Below are 17798 nucleotides of genomic sequence, written 5' to 3' on the forward strand. Positions count from 1 at the left end.
ACCTCAGTCTCCCGAGTTGCTGGGATTACAAGTATGAGCCTTCTCTTATTTCTTAATTATTTCTTCATTTCCCTACCCACCATGCGTAGAGGAAGCCTCAGCATTAATATTGTATCTCACTTGCTAGAATAATTTTTGTTGCCGTAGTCTATAAAAATATTGTAAATATAAAATTTGCTTAAGTTTTTCCTCCTACATTTTTTTGTCTACAATGTCCTCTCCTTACATTTGTCACAACCTTATTTCTATCTATTTCCAGATGCAATTCAAATGTTTCTTATTATAAAACAATTGAGTTCTTTCAAATTACAGAGCTTTTTTCTAATTTTCTTCACCAATCACATGCATTCTTTACTCAATACATTATCAGATGGAGCCAAGTAATAGTATCTTTTAAATGTCAATATCCTCTTCCTCAATTAAAATTTTAGTGTAGCGACAGTGTGATTAATATTTGTCTTTTAGTATGAGATAGTTCCAAATTCAATGCTGTTTTTGCTTCTCAAGTCTAGCTCTGTATCTTGTTCTACTTCTTGCTCTTATTCTCTCTTAGGTTTAGGGATATGAATGAGTAGTTTACCAGTGTCCCCCCTTCACCAAAATAAATAAATAAATAAATAAATAAATAAACAAAAAAAAAAAAACAAGGGGAAAGAAAATAAATGACACTTGAACATAATATTCAGTACTTAAAATATAAGAAAAAAAAAAAAAGAATACCAGAGGGCCATCAAGTAATTGTGGTCTGTTTACATCTGAACAGCCAAATTTTATTTTCTCCATGACCTAGGCAAAATTTATTTTCCCTATGGCCTAGGCAAAATAGAATGGTTTGGTCACAGATTTATACTATGATCATAAAGAAATTATAAAAATAAAACCAGAGAAACAAAAAGACATTTTATTTCTCAATATCTGGTACTTCTTTAATTTATGTAATAACATTTTAAAGTAATCATAAAATGCTGTCTTTATTTATATCAATAGTAATGATAACATTGCTGAAACAGATCTACACTGAACAATGTATAACATTTCAGTGGAAATTACCTTCATTTCTCCTTCTTCTACAACCAACTGCCAATTGGCATCTCCACCTACATCTTGTAATGAATAAGTCATATGGTTCTGCACCATCTCTTCAACCTTGAAAAGAAAAATAAAGCCATGAGAATGAACATATAATAGTTATGTCATAATCTCTAAACCAGAATGGTATTCAGTTTACCGCAATTCAGAAATGGTACTCTAAGACAGCTGAGGTTAGTTTAGTAGGTTTTACACAGTGTTGAAGAGTTTAGTCCACATTCCAGATATCCAGATTAATGATAGAAGGGAGAAATGCAGGGAAGGAAGATGCTTCACTCAAGTAACCAGATTGGCCTAATGTGTGTCTAGTGATTGAAATAAGCATTTCTTTCCTGGAAAAATGAAATATTGTACACTTCACTATCAAATACAGAGTGATGTCTTAAAAACATCAAATCATGGAATTAAGGTAAAAGAAGCATAAAGAAATCATCTAGTTCATTATTACTATATTGAAGATAATAAATCAGATAGCTTATGTCAAAGGTTTCCCTACAAAAAAGGGGAAAACTTTCTTTATTTCACCAATATACCTGTTTTTATCATAAATATAAACCAACTTAAAAATAAACAAATTTCCTTTTACGTGATCCCAATTTCACTGTTCTGAATTCTTTTAGGGACAAATTAGCTTTTAGTTTATTGTTTCAAAGTGTCTAACTAAATTTCTTTTTTCTTTTTCTTTGTGTGTGTTTGCTCGCACACACATGCATGTGCTCTGGGGATTGAACCAGAGCTTCACATTTGCTAGGCAAGTGTTCTACTATTGACTGGCCTGTCCCAGTACCACTAAATTTCTTTTACTGAAATTTAAATGCAACTTCAGTTTTTAATGATCACATATTACCCTTACGCATCTCAAGCAAAGAAAAGGTGAATTTATATTTCACGATCCCAGAATCCTTAATTATATTTAGAGCTAAGATTTCACAAAAGTGTTTTTTGCAGTCTCTCAGTTTGAATTTTTTTTTTTTTTGGTATTGAGGGTTGAACCCATGGGCCCTTTACCACTGAGCTATATCCCCAATGCTTTTTTAAAATTTTTATTTTGAGAACATGGTCTTACTAAGTTGCTGAGGATTTTGCTAAATTCCTGAGGCTGACCTCAAACTTGTGATCCTCCTGTCTCCACCTTCCAAATAGCTTGGGATTACAAGTGTACATTAATGTGCCCAACCTAAAATGCTTTTAAACAGAACTTAAGTGATAAAAAAGATTGTGCCAGCAAAATAATTTTATGCAATAAATACATTAAAGGAAGAAAATGGTTAAAAATATGTACATTATATTTTATTTAAAAATTTATTTCTAAGTTTAACTAATTTCCCATAAAGTCTATTGCATTCATTAGGGATAAAAAAATAAGAGTTAGATTTAAAATATTTTAAAATAAATAGATTGAGTCAGACAATTTAAAAATTATTAACCCCACTATATCGTTTTTTTGTGTACTAAGAATGTTATCAATATGTTATAGTGATGTGCACTTCTTCTGCATCACGATTTCTAGATCTCAGAATGCACTTTTTTTTCAGAGTAGGGTCGGGGAGGTACCAGGGATTGAACTCAAGGGTACTTGACCACTGAGCCACAACCACAGCCCTATTTTGTATTTTGTTTAGAGACAGGGTCTCACTGAGTTGCTTAGCACCTTACTTTTGCTGAAGCTGGCTTTGAACTTGTGATCCTCCTGCCTGAATCACTGAGATAATAGGTGTGTGCCACTGTGCCTGGCTCAGAATACACTTTTTGGTACTGGAGATTGAACTCTGGGGACTTCAACCACTGAGCCAAATCCCCACCCCTTTTTTCTGTATTTTATTTAGACACAGGGTCTCATTGAGTTGCCTAGCACCTCGCTTTTGCTGAAGCTGGCTTTGAACTCCTGGTCCTCCTGCTTCAGCCACCCAAGACTCTGGGATTATAGGTGTGAGCCATGGCGCCTGGCCAGAATGCACTTTTGATTACTATAAGTTGGTTTGCTTTTAAGTGTATCCTGATTTGGCAATCATCATACAAATCATACATACATCATTCTGACAAAAATGTTAACGTTGAGATTCTATATTCTGCTTTTGGTACTAAAAATTTTATTCCTTTATTTTTAATTCTTAAGACACTGTGATGCTGGGTTTCAGATTTGAGAGAAACTTAAAAATTTAAACATACATTCTATAATTTTACAAAGCTTCATTATAAAACATAATTTCAGGTGTTACTTAAGAGAAATCTGTTTCTTTATAAGAACTTTGAATTCTGCTTTGAGAAGAGGCAAGGATGACTAAGGCAAGATTCTAAGTTATATATAAAATGTATCTGATTTCTAAAAGAGGAAGAATAAGAACAGTTGCTCTTAGTACCCACAGTAGTGTTGCCTTAATTCATTTGTCTGTCACATTGAGATCTGAAGAAATTTTTACCATGTGTACATCCCAAAAATCTTAAAAATCTTTATATTTGAAGATACAGGAGAGAAACTAAAAGTTAAGAATACCTGTGTTTATTATGAGGTAGATTAGAGGCAGAAAGAAATGCTTCCAAAGAAAAACCCTACTTAAAATGGGTAACTTGTGAGGGAAGAATATGAAGAAGAGGATTTTTTTTATCCTGTTAAAATAAAGAGAGTTTTGTTTAAATATCTTTTTAGTTCCATGTAGCTTTTTTTTTCTGAAAACTCTGTAAGTAATTTTGGTTTTGTTTGGGAAATTATTCCTGAATTAGGTATTTTACACACACACACACACACACACACACACACACACACACACACACACTTGTGGATGGACATAATACCTTTATTTTATTTATTTTTATGTGTGCTGAGGACCAAACCCAGTGCCTCACACGTGCTAGGCAAGCGTTCTACCACTGAACAACAACCCCAGACCCTGAATTAAATATTTTAATCGTCTGTGAAACTAGATGTGTTTCATTTTTGTTTTGGCCCAAATAAACCAGAGTTCATAAATATAAATCAATAGGAGATAGCACAAGTTAAAATAATGCACAGAAAGCACATTTAACATTCTTTCTAGATAGATTAAAAGGATATTCCTATAACAATTACCACTACCATCCATAGAAAAACAGTTTTAATTTCCTTCACTTACGAGGGCTTAAAAAACTACAACAAAGAAACATGATATATTCATTACCATGCTTCCAGGAAATTAAACTAAAGAACTAAAATACTGTGGCAGCCTCTACAAAGCTTTCTTCATAGAATTACGCTAACTTCCTTGAGGCAATAAATAAGAAGATAAAATCTCACTAAAATAGATTTTATATTCACTGCATGAAATATGAAATAACCAAGTTGACTACAGAGGCAGTGACTTGGGCACCTGTAATCGCACTTGATCTTTCACAGATTTAATCTAATGATTTGATCAGTTTACTGTATAGTCATGACTCTGTCAAAAGGATGTGGGAAACAAGGAACCATTAAATTTAATGACAGAAATAAACACTAGCCAGCTGGGGGTGGTGGCATTCACCTATAATCCTAGCTACTCAGGAGGCTGAAGCAGTAAGATTACAAGTTCAAGACTGCAACTTGACGATACCGTTTCAAAATAAAAAAGGGCTGGGAGCTGGGCATGGTAGTGCATGCCTGTAAATCTCAGCAACTTGAGAGACTGAGGCAGGAGGATTACAAATTCAGAGCCAGCCTCAGCAAATTAGCAAGGGCTTAAGGAACTTAGTGAGACCCCCATCTGAAAATAAAAATTAAAAAGGACTGGGAGGACTGGGGTTGTAGCTCAGTGATAAAGTACTTGCCTTGCTTGTGAAAGGCACAGCACCACATAAAAATATATACATAAATAAAATAAAGGTGTTGTGTCCATCTACAAGTAAAAATATTTTAGAAAAACAGTGCGGGGTGCTAGGGATGTATAGCTCAGTGGTAGAGCACTTCCCTAGCATGTTGCTAGGCCCTGGGTTCAATCTCCAGTTCAATAAGAAAAACAACAGAAAGTCAAATGTACCGATTTATTAGGGTCAAATTTGATATTCCAGGAACTACTGTTACCAGTATTACCTGCTAGCATTTTAAAAAACACAAAAAGATTGGATCAAAATCATTGAAGCAGATGAACAGTATTCCAAAGTTTTAATTAGTCGAAGCATAATTTTAGAAATCATGCCCTTGATTTTTATGGACATACAGTTGAAAATGAGCCCACATATGTAGCATCTTCATACCAATAAACTATGAAAAAAAGGATACAAAACACATTTGAGATAAAAGGTCATTACTCGATTTTAACCTTTTCTACCATTTTGGATTCAAATTACTTAGTCTGATGCCATTTTGAAGCTACTAAACTGGATTTTTCTAACACTATTAAAACAAATCTGAAAAGAATATTGCCCTTTGATGGTGCAAACAAAAATCTAGAAGGACTCCAAAAACAGCTGAGATCTCCTTCTCTTAGCCATGTGAAAGAAATACAATTTTGCTTATTGTTAACACAGTCACAAAACCATAGAGTGGCTTGTTAGAAAAATTTATTAATGACAAATTAATAGTGAACTGTTAACCTGAATTAAAAATGGCCAAGAGCATAAATAGTGACTTTACTGAAGAAATTCAAACAGCTAAAAATGAGAAATGTCACCTGTAGTATATCAATTGGCAAAAATTATCTAAATTATACCATTCAGTGTCAGCACAGTCAAAGAATACTGGTTTGGGAATGTAAGCTAGTTCGACTTTCCTAATTAACAGCTTGGTAATAAGAATAAAAATAACTTAGAAATGTTCACAATCTTTGTCCCAGCAATTACATTTCTAGCAATATATTCTAAGGAAATAATTGGGTAAGTGTGTGAAGATGTAAAAAGATACTGCATGTGCAAGGATGCTCACTGTATAACAAAGAAAAAATAAAATAAAAACCTACATATTCATAGTAAGTGAGTAGGTTAATCTAGCATGCATCATATCAATAAACATATAGATATATGGACCTATATTTATTGGAGGGAAAATGAATCTGAAAGCTAAAAAAAGTTATAAAACAATCTAGGTATAATTATTTATTTTGATAGGAAAAAAGATAATTATTAAGATGTGTTTATTTATCACCATATGTTTTTATTTTATTTTTTGTGCTAGGGATTGATCTCAGGGCCTCCCCCACATGGTAGGCAGATGCTTACCACTGAACTCCATCCACAGCTCTTTTAAAATTTTGAGACAATGTCTCACTAAGTTGCCCAGACTGGCCTTCAACTTGAGATCCTCCTACTTTAGTCTCCCAAGTAGCAGGGATCACAGGTGTGTATCACTGTGTCTGGCCCTGTCTTTTATTTTTATATGATAAATACAAGAATATTAGAAGTAATTAATTATTCTACTTTTTATCTATATAAATTAAGATATATTATTCATATAATAAACAAAGGGAGGGGTGAAATAATTATCCAACAATAATGTGTTGTTATTGACAGAGTGGGAAAGGGCTATTTTGCATAGAGCCTTTTTTTTTTTTTTTGCAATGGTCACACCACACATTAACCTGCAGATAAATTTATATCCTTTTGATTTCTTTCTTTTTCAGTAGATGATTTTTCCCTAATGATTCATGAGGAAACATCTTAAATGTTAACTGTGTTAAGCAAATAAATATGACCAAATAAATAAGTTTATAAATAAATCCTTTCTTCCTTCTGAAGAAGTTTGTGCTTCTTTCCAGTTTGTGCTACAGTCATTATTTCAAAAAACTTGCAGTTCTTTATAATTTCAATTTCTCAGATTGAAGCAAATCCATTCCTTACATCTGCTCATAAGAAAGAGTCATATGTTGATCAAGCAAATACACTTATTTTATTTGAAGCTATTTTCAAGGCATCTTTTAGATCTATGTTTCATTATCCTACCCAATCAGGCCTATGAATATAATTTCAACAAGAACAAGATAGCCATGAGCTAATACTTATGTAGATAGCATAACCAAATTACAGAGGTTTGGAAGACTTCTGTATGGGAATTGATACCAATGATTAAAAAAACTATATGTGATATCTATATGAATATTCTGGATTTTAAAAGATGTTAGAGTAAATATGACTTCATTGAGGTATTATGTTTACTATTTGGCAATTTTTGTGTGCGTGTGCCAGAGAATGAACCCAAGGTTGGTATATGCTAGGCAAGTATTCTAACACTTTCCAAATTACTGAAAGTGATAGCAAAGCTCTGTATACCTATAATCCCAGAGATTAGAGAGACTAGCAGGAGAATTCTAAGTCTAAAGCCAGTCTGGGCAATTTAGCAAGACTCTGTCTCAAAAAAAGGGGGGGGGGGCTGGGGATGTAGCTCAGTGGTAAAGTACCCCTTGATTCAATCAACAATATGGGGGTTAGGGGGTGATGACAAACTTTGAATTCATTTTTTAAAAAAATTACATATAACAACAGAATGCATTTTATAATTCTTATTTACATATAGAGCACAATTTTTTATATCTCTGGTTGTATACAAAGTATATTCACACCAATTTGTGTCTTTATACATGTACTTTGAATACTAATGTCCATCACATTCCACCATCATTTCTAACCTCATGCCTCCTCCCTTCCCCTCCAACCCTTCTGCTCTATCTAGTGTTCGTCTATTCCTCTCATGCTCCCTCTCCCTATCCCACTATGAATCAGCCTCCTTGTATCAAAGAAAACACTCGGCATTTGGTTATTTGGGATGGACTAACTTCACTTAGCATTATGTTCTCTAACTCCATCTATTTACTTGCAAATGCCATGATTTTATTCTCTTTTATTGCTGAGTAATGAATTCATTTTTAAACTAATTATCAAAATATTACAAAATGAAGAATGTGGGTACCTCAATTATTTTAAGGAATGTGGAGTTAGTGTATATTATTATATATAATGCAACACAATATAACATAACATGCTTCTAATGTTAATAAATACCTTAGAGCTTCTTAATTTTCTTAATTTATAAGTCTCTTCAGGATGTGAAAACTGTAAAATGTACAAACTCAATTTAGTTGCTAGTGTAATTTCACATTGTGTTAGAAATGGAAGAGTGTCCGAGATAACACTTTCTAGGTTAATGTAAACTCTAGGTCTATATCTGATGCTGTATTCTCATTCATATTTTTTCTCTCTCACTGTGGTACTGGGGATCAAGCCCAGGGGAGCTCTAACTCTGAGTTACATTCCCAGCCCTTTTAAAAACGCTGTAATTTTGAGACGGCCTAAATTGCTGAGGCTGGCCTCAAACTTGAGATTCTCCTGCCTTAGTCTTTGAGTCACTGGGATTATGGGTGTGTGCCAGTACACCCAACTCAATGCTGTATTCTCAAGTGTGATTATACAGAATCAATTTGCTAGATCCTTTGATAATGCGAAAATAAGAGTGTAATTTCCTCTGAAATAAGCAATCTTATCAACTTGGAATTCTTTATATTCTAAAGGCACTGTTGAATATGAGATGCAGTCTAATCAACAGTGCAGAGCCCAAGTGTGCTAATGGAAACAAATGCTTTTAACAAGAACAATAAATACTTGAAGTCATGAACATTATTTTCTTTATTTTTACTCTTTTGGCATATAAGAGTGCAAAATAATCAAATACTGAAATGAGACCTGATCAATTCTAAGCACCACATATTAGAAAAAAGATTTATGAGCAAAATTAATTTTTCTCAATTTATATATCAAGTTACATAAAAAGTTCCAGAAGAACTACACCAAAGAAGTTACAACTAGAGCAAGAGCTATTCCATGCTTGTATAATTATATCAAAATGGATTCTACTGTCATATAGAACTCTTTTTAAAGAGCCAATTAAAAAGTAAGCTACAATTTGGCAAAGTCTTATTAACATATAGGCAGCTGCCCCTTAGCTAATAGCATTTAAAGGCTTTCAGCTGTTCTATGGAGCTACAGCTAGGGTCTGAGTTTGAGTTCTGAAGCCCAAATTCTGACTGGCTTACGTTCTTCCCTTACTTTCATTACACTTTCCTTTATTTATATCCTATGCATTCCTACATTTCAAGGGAAAACTGTGACCAGTATTGATAGGTTTTGGTCTATGATTTTATTATTTTAATGCAAGGTGGGGTCAGCAGAATAAAACAGTCTCCTGGCATTTAGTTTTGTCATTGATTCACTGATTATAATGAGTTATTTTTTAAAAAGGCATACATAAATGAGTAGGGAAAAAAGAAATAGTATATCTGGTTGTGGATGAAATCTAATCAAGAATTGCTACATCTTTTTCTCAAAGATGTTCAAGGCAAAAAAAAAAAAACCTACAAAAATCAGAAAAATGCATTTCACGTCTTAATCTTCTTTTCTATTTCACAGTTAAGAATGAATACAAATTTTATTTGTATGTGGAAAATAATAAAGATTTAAACTATGATTTAAAAACATTTTAAAACACTTTTATACTTATTTTAAAAATAATGTGTATACTGATTAGTTCAAAGAAATTATTATAATGACAACTTATTGAGCACTTACTATGTTCCAGGATCTAGCTAAATCACAAAAGTGAAGCACAGAAAAGTTAGGAGAACTTGCAAAAGCCCATGCATCTAACCAGGATTTAAAATGGCCATTTTAACTAGATAGCTCAGGTTCTTAACATTACAATATGCAATGCAATAAAATGCAATCACTATAAAAATATAAAATTAAATGATAAAGATCTGAAGCAGGACTGGGGATGTAATTTAATGTAGAGTGCTTACAGAGCACAGAGTTCAGTCCCCAGGACGTACACAAAAAAAACATAAATAAACAAATAAACAAACTAATGATGTCACTAAAAAATATTCCTCTTATAGTAATTATGATTTTGAGTATAGAGACTACACACCCAGCTTCCTGTCTTAAATTCTTACGGAAATTGGTTATTCGTTCATTTAGCATGACTAAATGATCAATGAACTTAAAGCCAATTTCCATAAATTTACCATATAAACAAATAATAATTCATAGTATCCACAGGTAATTTACAGAAGGAAAATATAATGTGTTCAATGGAGCTTAGCATTATAGTGGTAATGAGGCAAATATTTAAAAAGTTATTTTCTTGTTGAACATAAGGAGGAGATATTTTAAGTTACATTAAAAGTTAGACTGCTAAAATCTGCTTTGATGCCACAACATATCCTGCAGCTCATGTCCATGAAAGTTGTTGAATCCTGTCTGAAGAAACATATTTCATTAAAAAAAAAAAAAAATCAGGTAACTTCTATTTGTTTCAATTCCATTTGAAAATCTTTTTGGAGTATCTTCAATAAGATAAAAAATTCCAAGCTATTAACAGTAGAGTATATAAAGTAAAGGACACATGCAAGCCTGATAGAGAAATTATTTAGTGGATAAGGAAGGCCTTTTAATGCTTATTGTTACTATTTAAGATTAAAAAATCAAAACAAGTGCCCTGACCAAAAGATGTCTAGGAATAGGGCAAGCAGGTTGAAATACAGCACAGAAAGACTCAAATCCACTCAATACATTCATACAGTACCTGGGAGCTGAATCTGTGAACATCGTCAGAGGCACTGACTAGATCAATGGAAGACATGGAGGAAGAGCGACTATAGGGCTACCAGAGACAGACAAAGAAAAAACCAAGTAATCAGAACAAAGGCACAACAGAGCTTTCAGTACCAACTTCCAAACACAAGATAAAGAAAGAGAAAACAAAGCACTATATGAAACAAGCACAGCAGCAAGTGCTGATTTCATGCACCTATTATGTATTACACTCTAAAATCATTCCAAAAAGAATGTAGTGCTTCCAATAATACCAAATAAGACAACTTAACCCCAAAGAAGAAAGAGATGTATTAATATAATTGGTTATACTTCTGGTTAACTAATTACTCCCTGTCCACCCCCTTGCTTTTCCCTCCAATAATAATAATTAATAACAACAACAACAACAGCAACAACATTGTGTTGAGAACAAGATTTTTGATTTTATATGGAATTTAACACACACTACAAAAAAACTTACTAAATTCTTGGAAAGGTGAGAAAATCTATATTACAAGATAGTTCCATCAATAGTGAAGAATGTAAAATATACTTTAAGTAAACTCTGACATTACTTTACCTTTTGGACAAATCTATGAGTCCCCACAGAAGAAAAGGCATCTCCAGATGGTAATGATGTAGGCCAATGCAACCTGACCTTTTCACTCTGTGACTAAAAGAGCATATATTGTTAAGATATGATCGTTTTAAAGTGTACTTGCAGATTAAGAAGGATACTATAACCTGGAACTATCAACATTTAATTGGTAAACATTTTAGTATTTAAAAATATTTGAATAACGAAATTTCTTCACAGACTTCAACAAGTCTTGCCCAATCCCAACACCGGCTTCAGATATCCCAATTTAGTCTCTTCTGACTGTAAAACTACATTAGACAAGGATTAGCTCTTTGATTTTGCTCCTAGTTAGTCCCATTCTTCCCCTGCATAAGATTATCTATCATGAATCAATCTTAACACTGCTGCCAATTTTCTTCTATTCAAACTGTAGCCAAATTATTTCCATTATTCTACTTCATCAGGCCCAAAGGCTTATGTGTCATTAGAACCAATATCATCATTTGCTTCAGTTATATTCTTAAGAGCACATCATATGATCTCTTTGCCTTCTTTCCATGAAAGCATTCTGTCTTCATCCCATCATCTTACTCCTATAAGCTGAGACGACCTCCTTCCTCTTCTTCGGTTTATCTAGTTTCTTCTCACTATTCAACAAATATTTGCTAAAAGTAATATACTAAAACTATACTGTGCTATTGTGTTTGTGCTCATCTTTTAACTATAAAGACAGTGATTTCTAATCAATGCTGTCTCAACATAACATCTCATTCCCTCACTCACCAATTTATTGTATACAACTTTCCCTATGTTAACAAGTAATGTAAACTCAAAAAAACGTGATGTATCACTTGGAAAATACTTATGCAATGGCTGTGTTGTTAAAAAAATGCAATATACATTGAGCACAAAGAGGGAGATGATTTGAACTGATGGAATTTATTTCATAGATTTTTTTAAAGCCTACTACTGAAAAGTATTACCACATTGTAATTATTTTTGTCATATTGATGTACAGATGGCTAGTAGACAAGGAAAATCAGGGTCTGTTCAATGGCTGTTTTCTTAACATCTGCCAGAATGAAAGAAGGGATAGAAGCAGATTTGATAGCCCCATGAATATTTCTTTTTCTAAAGCTTACAGAAGTTTACACTGATCCTCTTAAACCCAACTCTACTAATATACTGATATTGAATACAGTCGCATTTTAAAGCCAGAAAGGATGCTTTGAATCATCTTTTATAGCTCCTTATTTCACATGTTAGAAAATCAAAGTCCAGAGAATTTGTTAAAACTCAGAGTTACAAAGAGTCAGTGGTGAAACTAAGACCAAAATGTCTTGACTGTGTAAGTTCACTACTCTTCCCCAAATAGCACCTTCTAGGGGGTTAAAAAAAAAAAAAGTCAAGGGAAACAAATGATGCTACCTCAGGTAAGTACGTTAGGCATTCAAAACACAATAATGCTATTTCAGGAACTACTTTAGGCATCCAAAAGTAAAGCCCACTTAGGATCTGAAAGTTCCGACTCAACTGAGTGCTGTGTAGCATTTTTTGGGGTGTAAAAAAATGAGTAGTAAGCTTTACAAAAAAATGTGATTTAAAAATATAATGAAAATAAATATAAGAAACCAATAGGTGACTTACTTCAGGTGATTTACTCTTGGCTACTTGAACAGCAAATGGGCATAATAATCATGACTGCCTTAATAATGACAGGCAATGAATAAGCCAACATTTCATTTGTAGTATAAAACTGATATACAAATGATTATTTGCAAGGCACTTTATAGTCACAGTTTATTTATGCTTGCCCAAGAAGGCAAGAGATTCTACCACAAGTAATATAGTTTAAAGATGGTGTGGAGTATGGGGAGGGGAAATAACTAAAATTGATCTTTAAATGCCATCTAGTGGTAAAATGTGGAAACTACATTGCTACACAATTGAAGCAAGTTATCAAATTAATCTTCAAACTAAAATTAAAGGATTTAAGAAATGCTTTCCTTCAATTTCCAAAGAGGAAGCTGGTTATAAATGCTAGCAATTCAATGATGATGATAAAACACTAAGTAAAAGGAAGAAAAACTAATGGTGAGGGTCTTAAAGGAAATAAAGGAGTTAATAATAAAAACTGAGTGCCAATATCCAAAAAGAACCACCTTAAAGTTTTAATTATCTTCCTCTCGAATTCTTATGCTACTTGAAGAGAAATTCAAAGAAACCTTTTGTTCACACTAAATACATGCTTGATATCATAAAGGTCAAAGAATGATTAAAATTGGAGACTTCAAGGGGAACAGGAAGAACATTTCCATTTAAATTCATGTTAATTATGTATACTTCCTTTAAACAATTGTATAGGTCTTCTCATCTACTGCTTGGAAATTAATAGATAAAGGAACTGAGTTAAAGATTCTTCCACATTTATGACTTAATTTTGATAGTTGATTTTTTTAGGATATTAATATAGCTCACCATTTTCAAGTTCTATTAATATGAAATAATATACATCAAAGAATTCCTATAGTGTTTGAATTTCAGCTTAGAATTTTTAATAATAGATATACCTGTTCTTCTATTTTATCTTGTCTATCAAGAGCAGCTTCAACAGCATCAAAGAACTCTTCTTCATTAATCAGACTGTTTGGACCTTCCTATTCAAATACACAGAAGAAAAAAAAATAACAGTTAATTTAAAGAAGTGGAAAACACTGATAATCCTGGTATTAACTTTAGAGAAAAGTTGAAAACTGACCCAATAAACATTTATTGAATACACATTTAAGAAACAGTCAGATAAAGACTAAGGGATGTCCTACGGTTTTACCAATAAGTAGCTGTAAGATTATCACAAGGATAAGTAATACGCTCTGTAAAATCCTATCAGTGTTAAAATTAACTCACCCAACACTCATATTTACCATATACTGTTTTAAGTATTAATCTAGAGTAGGGGTTGGTGAACTATGGCCAATGGGTCGAATCTAATCTGCTACCTACTTTCATATGACCTGTTAGCTAAGAATTTCAATTTTACAAAGTTGGAAAAAAAGTAAAAGTAGTAACATTTCATAATATGTTAAAATTATGTTATCATGTTCATTTGTTAATGTAATTATTTTTGACTGCTTTTGTGTTGCAGTTATAAAGCTGAGTACTTGCAATTGATAAGGGATATATAAAGATCCTCCTGCCAGGACTTCCCATGGACTTTAAGAAGGTTCTTCCTAGTTGAAGGCAAATGTTTCAGAGAAAGAAAAGCTAAGTTGATGCTTGAAAGTCTCATTAGATGACAGAATATGGTCATCAATCACCTGGGGAAACTTGTTACAATGAAAATTCTTAGACCATCTTGCTCAGATATTCACTTTCTGGGTCTTGGGTAGAGCCCAGGAAAATACTTTAATGTCTCTCAAGTGATTCTGATACAAATAGAATCTCAGCTGTATCAGAAGATGAAAGTATAAAGAATAGCAGCAAAATGAAAACAAACAACATATGTTTCTGCTATGATGAACCAAGTAAGTGGAATGTAAATAAAACAATAACTTCATATTATGATAAAAGCAGAGCATGAGCAGGTAGGCTTGGGTCTAGGGTTCCCTAAAATTTAAACCAAACCACCAAAAAAGTAAAAAGGGGATACATGAAAATTGCTGGAATCTTCTCAGCTTAATAATCCTTAAGTTATAAGGCCTCTCCTTATAACTTAACCACATCAACAATCTTTAATTTCTTATTCAAATACAACACATATACAGAACAATGTACATCTCAATGAATTATCAAAAAGTAAATGTTTCTCATCTAAGGACCAGCTAAGACACGAGGTCCTGAAAATAGATAGTAACGAATACTCTAGAGCCTTCTTCCTGTAGGATTCACTTTATAAAGTTCAAATATTTCAAAGACACAACTGACATCAGTATAATTGTGGTCTCTGCTGATCAGAGAAAAAAACCAAAACATTCAAAACCTACTCCAAATGATTTTTTACAATTTTATTGGTCATATTTACATCTGCATTTAAATAATAATAATAATAATAATAATAATAATAATAATTCAATCTATAGTGGATTCTGGTCCTTACGTAATCACATCAGTTTATCAGTTGGGATCTGCAGCTTTTAAAAAAATCCTATATTTTGGCATGCCAACAAGGAGGGTGTGGGATTGTGATTTGCTAAATTAAATGGTTTGTCCTGTAATAAAGGCAAATTCGATGAAGAACTAAAGTAGAACACAATTTTCTTTATTAAAAATGACTTTTAAAAGCTCAACATTTTAACTCATCATGCTTAGTAAGGGAAGCAGCTACTTATTGGTAAAACCATAGGACATCCCTTAGTCTTTATCTTAATTGCCCTCAGAAGCCACTTCTTATGTTAAGGACTCTACCTCTATAAATTCCTAATTAAGTTCCCTAGCTTTAAATTCCTAATTTTCCCCCTCTTCTTCTCTAAGCACTTTTCTTGGGCTCCTCTGAAGGCCTTCTGTGCCTTTAAATGTTGGTGCTCCTATAGTCCCATATAGATGATGTTCCTTGACATACCATGAAGTTACACTGATAAACCCAGTGTAAATTGAAAACATCATAAGTTAAAATGTATTTAATGCACCTAACTGTTCAAATATCATAGCGTATATGTAACTATATCAGTTGTTTATGCTTGTGGTTCCCTGGCTATTTGGGAGATAAAGTTCACTGCAGCTGCCCAGATGACAAAGTATCACATACTGGTAGTCCAGAAAAGATAAAAATTCAAAATAGTATTGCATTTGCACCATCATGAAATCTAAAAATTATAAGTTGAACCATCATGAGTTATGGACTGTCTGTACTTGCTCTCCCACAGATTCTCACTCATTTCCAAAGCTTCAGTCATCATCTTACTTGTGAATTCATAGCCAGGCAATCCTTCTTTTAAGACACAGAGCTTTACAGCTACAAGATGTCTAAAATCAGCTCTTCTCCTTCCACACCAATCTGCAGAAACCACAGCCTAATCTTGGATTCTTCCTTTTTCTCTCATTTGATCACCACACCTTTCAATTCTACTTTTCAAATATCTAATTTGCCATTGTCTTTCCATTCTTACTACTTCTACTCTAGTTCAGGCTATCTTCAATTCTTATTTATAACTAGCTCTTATCATCAATCCATTTTTCTCACTGCAGAAAGCAAGAATGATTTTCCTAAACTGTGAATCTGAAAACTTCATTTAAAACCCATTGCCTCCGCATCTGAACTGATTCTTTTTTTAAATTTTTTTTATTGATTATTTAAAGCATTACATAGCTCATGATATATCATCTTTCATACATTAGACTCAAATTGTGTTTTGAACTCCCATTTTCACCCCAAATATAGATTGCAGAATCACATCTGTTACATATTCACATTTTTACATAATGCCATATTAGTGTCTGTTGTATTCTGCTACCTTTCCTAACCCCTACTATCCCCCCTCCCCTCCCCTCCCCTCCCATCTTCCCTCTCTATCTCCCCTGCTGTTGTTCAAAAAAGTTTATAGTCAGTCTTATCATTCCCTCTTCTCAATTTGTAGCTGTTAACACCCCCCACAGAAATACTTTCAGTTCCCTGGCAAAATGCTCTTACCTACAAATGTTTTCTTCCTTCCCAGCCTCTAAAGCAAATACTCTCTGGTGGCTATTCACCTGATCAAAAGCCTATTTACTTGTTTCAGCTAAAGTGATATTTCCTTTGGAAAGCCAGACCCAATAACTTGTTGGGTTGAGAATGCTTCAAAGCATAAATTATTACAACTGAATAACTTAGCCATTCTTTCCATTATACAATCAGGCCTTCTAGTAGGATTCTTATCTTCCTTTACCCTCTCTGCCTAGCATAGTGGTCTTAAGGAATGGATATAGTTGTAAAGCAATTTCTTAGGTTACAGATGACGGAAACATTTAAACTTTAATAATTAGAGCATCAAGGAAGTCTAATAACTAAAATAAAGACAAAGTGTGATTTAGTGTCTAAAATCTATGCAAAACAATAAAAAATAGCTTGAAACTCCAAAAAGAAAAGGAAAGCATAAAAATAGTTCTAGTTTATTTAGTAATTATAATGTTTAATTTAGCATTAAAACTCACAGGGATTCGGGGCTGAGGTTGTGGCTTAGTAGTAGAATACTTGCCTAGCATGTTCGAGGCACTGGGTTTGATCCTCAGCACCACATAAAAATAAATAAGTAAAATAAAGATATTGTGTCCAATTACAACTTAAAAAATATATTAAAAAAAAACTCACAGGGATTCAGTAAGAAAAAAAAAATTGGAGTACCCTTACCTATTTTCTTCATGAAATAAGGTATTTATTTAACAAATACCAGTGGAATAAATATAAATTGTGTTATATCACAATTTCTAAAAGTCCAGATGTATTAATATATTTTAAAGAGAATGTTTCTATTAAAATTAAATGTTTCTACTAAAATATAAATAATTATTTGAATAGAGAATGCCTTTCTAAGCATGATATCACATGTGAAGATAAGTCTATCAAAAGACAGAGATTAATTATATGAAGGTTAAAACTTGCATATGGCAAAGCCAGCAATAAAAAATG

The 17798-nt window shown here is 32.9% G+C and overlaps 1 protein-coding gene across 2 annotated transcripts in view; it reads right to left on the reverse strand.

The window, feature by feature from the left end:
* CERT1 (ceramide transporter 1) overlaps nucleotides 1–17798 on the reverse strand; it is a 111265-nt gene that overhangs the window by 15146 nt on the left and 78321 nt on the right. The window contains exons 9-12 of one of the 2 annotated variants that reach the window (XM_081286495.1): nucleotides 13768–13854; nucleotides 11198–11290; nucleotides 10607–10684; nucleotides 1051–1146 (exon numbers count right to left, since the gene is read on the reverse strand). In XM_081286495.1, coding sequence (XP_081142621.1) covers nucleotides 1051–1146; nucleotides 10607–10684; nucleotides 11198–11290; nucleotides 13768–13854 — 354 coding nt within the window. The remainder of the gene's footprint in view (nucleotides 1–1050; nucleotides 1147–10606; nucleotides 10685–11197; nucleotides 11291–13767; nucleotides 13855–17798) is intronic. The other variant, XM_081286494.1, reaches the window with a different exon arrangement.

This window comes from Spermophilus citellus (assembly GCF_964194105.1).
Source record: "Spermophilus citellus genome assembly, chromosome: 1".
In the NCBI taxonomy this organism is placed as follows: domain Eukaryota; kingdom Metazoa; phylum Chordata; class Mammalia; order Rodentia; family Sciuridae; genus Spermophilus; species Spermophilus citellus.